This window comes from Sceloporus occidentalis, unplaced genomic scaffold (genome assembly GCF_023333645.1).
Source record: "Sceloporus occidentalis isolate IW3139 unplaced genomic scaffold, rSceOcc1.0.p SCAF_26, whole genome shotgun sequence".
Classification (NCBI taxonomy): domain Eukaryota; kingdom Metazoa; phylum Chordata; class Lepidosauria; order Squamata; family Phrynosomatidae; genus Sceloporus; species Sceloporus occidentalis.
The window spans coordinates 6,530,036-6,534,526 of NW_028317006.1; the positions used below are offsets into that span (position 1 = coordinate 6,530,036).

General features: G+C 43.3%; 1 protein-coding gene across 1 annotated transcript; it reads left to right on the plus strand.

Moving 5' to 3' along the window:
• The first annotated feature begins 891 nt into the window (after window positions 1–891).
• LOC149300055 (kelch repeat and BTB domain-containing protein 13-like) lies at window positions 892–4,491 on the plus strand. Its single transcript, XM_089485527.1, has 2 exons — window positions 892–898; window positions 3,080–4,491. The coding sequence occupies exons 1-2, from the start codon at window positions 892–894 to the stop codon at window positions 4,489–4,491; spliced, it is 1,419 nt and encodes a 472-aa protein (XP_089341653.1).

Sequence of the window (4,491 nt, forward strand, 5' to 3'; positions counted from 1 at the left end):
GCAGAAGATAGCACAGAGCCACGCAACAAAATATAACTTATTAAGGCTACAATTCTCTCAAAATGTGCTCAAAACAGCAGAAATTATGCTTGTATATAAAATATATATTATTCTTTTAAATGCCTTACCCAGTTACCTAATAGTTACCTAAATAGACTTCCCTAGGTAAACTACCTGAAGCTCTCCCACTTCTCTACCCAAAGAAAGAAGAAACTAACTCGGAGATCAGTAGGAAGCACCCAAAGAGTTTCTAGATGTCATGCATTGTACCAGGCCTTCAGGTAGGGGGGTTTAACCCCAAGCAGGGAAGTGGTTTAACCATGAGCGCCCTCCATGCAAGTTCCACTCACTACTGTCACCTTCCATGCTATCTTGGCCAGGCCAACTTATGTGCAGCTGGTTTTTCCTCTATGTATTCTCGCCCTTCCTGTTGCCCCCTCATACCTCTTACACAGAGCAGTAAAGGGAAAATTCTCCCTATTAATGGGTCACAAAGTCACATAAAAAGTCACAAAAAAAAAGCTATGAAACTAGCATGTTAATAAATCTTCTGTCATCACCGGGATGTAGGTGCGCACCTGATCGACATTTACACTTTCACCTCTTGTGTAACTTATTGCCACCCTTGCCTGGATTGTGAGCTTATTTAAGTCATTTTTACCTACTAAACAGCGCTGCAGAACATGATGGAACTATATAAATTACTGTATTTGCTCGATTATATATATAGTTCTATACATACGCATTGCTTATTTTAATCTGTAAACGTCGCTGCATGGGTTCATTTAGTGCACTAAATAGCAATATGTAATATTTGTGGAAAGTGAAAACCCCCCAGTTCTGCATCAGTAACACTGGAGTGGTGGACTTGCAAGTTACTATACACTCCAAATGCAATGTATGCACAATGAAAGTTGTTAATACCGTATTTGCTCGATTATAAGACGAGGTTTTTTTCAGAGCAAATGCTCTGAAAAATACCCCTCGTCTTCTAATCGGGGTCGTCTTCTAATCAGACCTCAAATAGAGGTCTGATTATGAGACTAAGATCCAGATCCCCCGCACCGCTGCAGGGGACCTGGATCCTCCTGTCTCCCCCCCCCATCATACACTTACTTACCGGTGCTTCCTGCTGTATTGCCGGGGCAGCGGGTTGACGTCTACGCGATCCGCGTAGACAACGTCCGCTGCAGCCGGAAGGAGGTGTGGCTAGCAGCGGGGGTTGTCTGTGTCCGTCGCGGATACCTTCCCCGACTGTCAGAAATCAGAGTTCCCCGCACAGGTGCCGGAACTCTGATCTCTGACAGCCGGGAAAGGTATCCGCGACGGACGCAGACAACCCCCCGCTGCCAACTCCACCTCCTTCCGGCTGCAGCGGAAGGAGACGTCAACCCGCTGCCCCGGCAATACAGCAGGAATTTGGAAGCACCGGTAAGTGTGTGTGCGTGTGTGTGTTAAATGGGGGACATAGGGCATTTCTGGAATGCCTTATACCCCTATATGCCACTCTGGCACTTAGGGGGTTAAAAGGCATATTATGGGGCAGAGTGGCATATAGGGAGTTATAAGGCATTTCAGGAAGCAGAGTGGCGTTAAGGGGGCATTTAATAGAGCACTCTGCCTCCTGAAATGCCTTATAGAGTGCTCTATACAATGCCTTTTAACTCCCTTAATGCCACTGCCTCCTGGAATGCCTTATACCTCCCTATATGCCACTCTGCCCCATAATATGCATTTTAACCCCCTAAATGCCAGAATGGGATATAGGGGTATAAGGCATTTCTGGAGGCAGAGTGGCACATAGGGGGTCAAAAGGCATACCATGGGGCACAGTGGCATATAGAGGGTTAAAAGGCATATCATGGGCCACAGTGCCATATTGGTGTGGCAAGCCTGGGGGCAGATGTGCGTAACTGGGGGACAGGTTGGAAAATACAAGGAAATAAAAACAAAAAAAATATTTTTCTCAATCATAGCTTTTATTTAAAAAAATAGTTTACATGAATTAACATTAACTGGTAAAACTTTTTTCCTTTAGGGTCGTCTTATATTCAGGCTTTTTCTTTTTTTCCTAAGTTAATATTCAGATTTTGGGGGGTCGTCTTATAATCAGGGTCGTCTTATAATCGAGCAAATACGGTATTAATCATTTTGTTACATTGCCAGAACCATTTGATTTAGCTTTTGAATGTGTATGGAGTGTAAGGTTCCTATTTATCACTGTTTCATATTATGGAAAAAGGCAAAATAACAGCCTTTCTAACCACAACGGCATAAAACAAAGCACTGTGAAGACGACGTTATGTTCAGTGTTCTGAGGTCTAGCACCTCCCTCATATCCACAGCCTTCCAAATATTTTGCTCTTATGTTTCAGCTGAGCTACAGAGAGGCTTTTACATGGCCACGGGGAAGCTTTCACATAGCCGTGTGTGACCTTGATACTTGAGTCACAGAAGTCGTAGGGCCTCATAAAGAGAAAATTCAACCACTTTCGGAATAGCTTAATTTTATTTCCACATAAGAACCCCTCTTCTGTAGGCTAGGGAAAGTCCCACTCGATAACGCCTAATTTTGGAGGTTTTTCTGTTCTGGCATTAAGCAAAGGGAACAAATGAATGGAAAAACTAAGCTCAGATAAGCTTACAGTTGTCCTTTTGGACAATGCTGGCCATTTTAACTTGTGGCCAACGGGGACCTCAACATATGAAGAGCGCAAATATAGACAAGATGAATTAACTTTTATAGCTTTATAATGAAAGCATGTTCAGGTTCTGCTCTAATGGTCAATTATTATTATTATAAAAATGTATATACACTCATGTAAATGTGTAAGGAAGCATCCCGATTCCATGACTATTATAAAGTGATATCTGATGAACAGAATGACAGGCACGACGTATTCAGCTGCCTGTTTCTCTTGGCAAATACCACAACACTAGCAGTGCTATCTTTAGCAAGAGACAAGTAACAGGTGCCAAGCTGAAGTTCAAACACAGAAGACCACAACAGGGAAAATGAGGCAGTGACCTAAAGAAGCAGACATCCCATAAAGCTCGAACATTGAAAAGTATAACATAGCCAAAATTATGGCTAAACTGCATGTGAAGGTGGAAGGGACACTATTTGACACGGACAAGGATTTGCTCGTGACCCACAGTGAATATTTTCGTGCCCTTTTTGAGTCTGGAATGAAGGAGAGCACGCAGGATGAAATCCATCTCCAGAACTTGGGTGCCTTAGGATTCTTGATCACACTCAGGGTGATGGAAGGTGAAAGACCACTTCTAACCTGTGATGAAATTGTGCAAGCTGTGGAATGTGCAGCTTTTCTGCATGTAGAGATTTTGACCAAACACTTGGTTAACTTAATAGATTCAGAGAATTGTCTAGTGCTGTACCAATCAGCCTCTGCCTATGGACTTCTTGATCTCTTCCATGCTGCAGCTTTATACATCCGAGACATTTATGAATATTTAGAAGAAGAGCTGCATTTTCTACCCTCTGATCTTCTGGAGTATGTGGATTCTCTGTTACCTTGTAAATTAGTAGCTGTGGGCGCACACACCCCAGCGCTTGAGTTTCTTCAAGACGTCTCCCGTACCATGTGCTATTTGAATGAAAAAGAGAACTGTTGGGAGAGTCTAGCCTGCATTCCAGAAGAGGCCAGCACTTTCCTAGCTGGTGTTGCAACTCTGGGAAACAAGGTCTATATTGTTGGGGGTGCCCGAGGAGCCAACAAGAAAGTGGTAGAAAGAAGCTTCTGCTATGATGCTGACAACCAAAGCTGGAGTGATTTTGATAGTCCACATCAGCTTCGATATGAGGTGACGCTTATAGGACATGAGGGACACCTGTATGCCATTGGAGGAGAGTATGAAAGAGTTCCTATAGCATCTGTGGAGAAATATTGTATATCTTCTGAAACGTGGACTTTTGGAAAAGAGCTACCTCAGTCTGCAGCAGGTCCACCTGCCACAAAGGCAATGGGTAGGATCTTTATTTGTCTATGGAAGCCACTAGACACCACCATCATTTATGAGTACGAAACCATGAAAGATGAATTGATCCCAGTGACCTCCCTAAAGAGGGTGCAGAGTTATGGTCATTGTATGGTAGGACACAGGGATAATCTGTACATTATGAGGAATGGACCATCGGATGACTTTCTCCGTTGTTCAATTGAAAATTTCAACCTTACAACACAGCAGTGGACAACTTTGCCTGGGCAGTATGTCAACAGCAAGGGAGCCCTTTTTACAGCTGTGATTCGTGGGGACAGTGTCTTTACCCTGAACAGAGCATTAACTCTGATCTACAAGGTAGACAATTATACTTGGAAACCGACAAAGGAAAAAGCTGGATTTAGTAAGGGAGGACAACTGCATACGTTCTTCCTCAGGTTACCTGAAAAGAAACAGCTAACAGTCAATCAACTCAACAAAATGCCTCGTCCATTGAGGTCAAAAAGTGATTTGCGTTCATTAACTTAG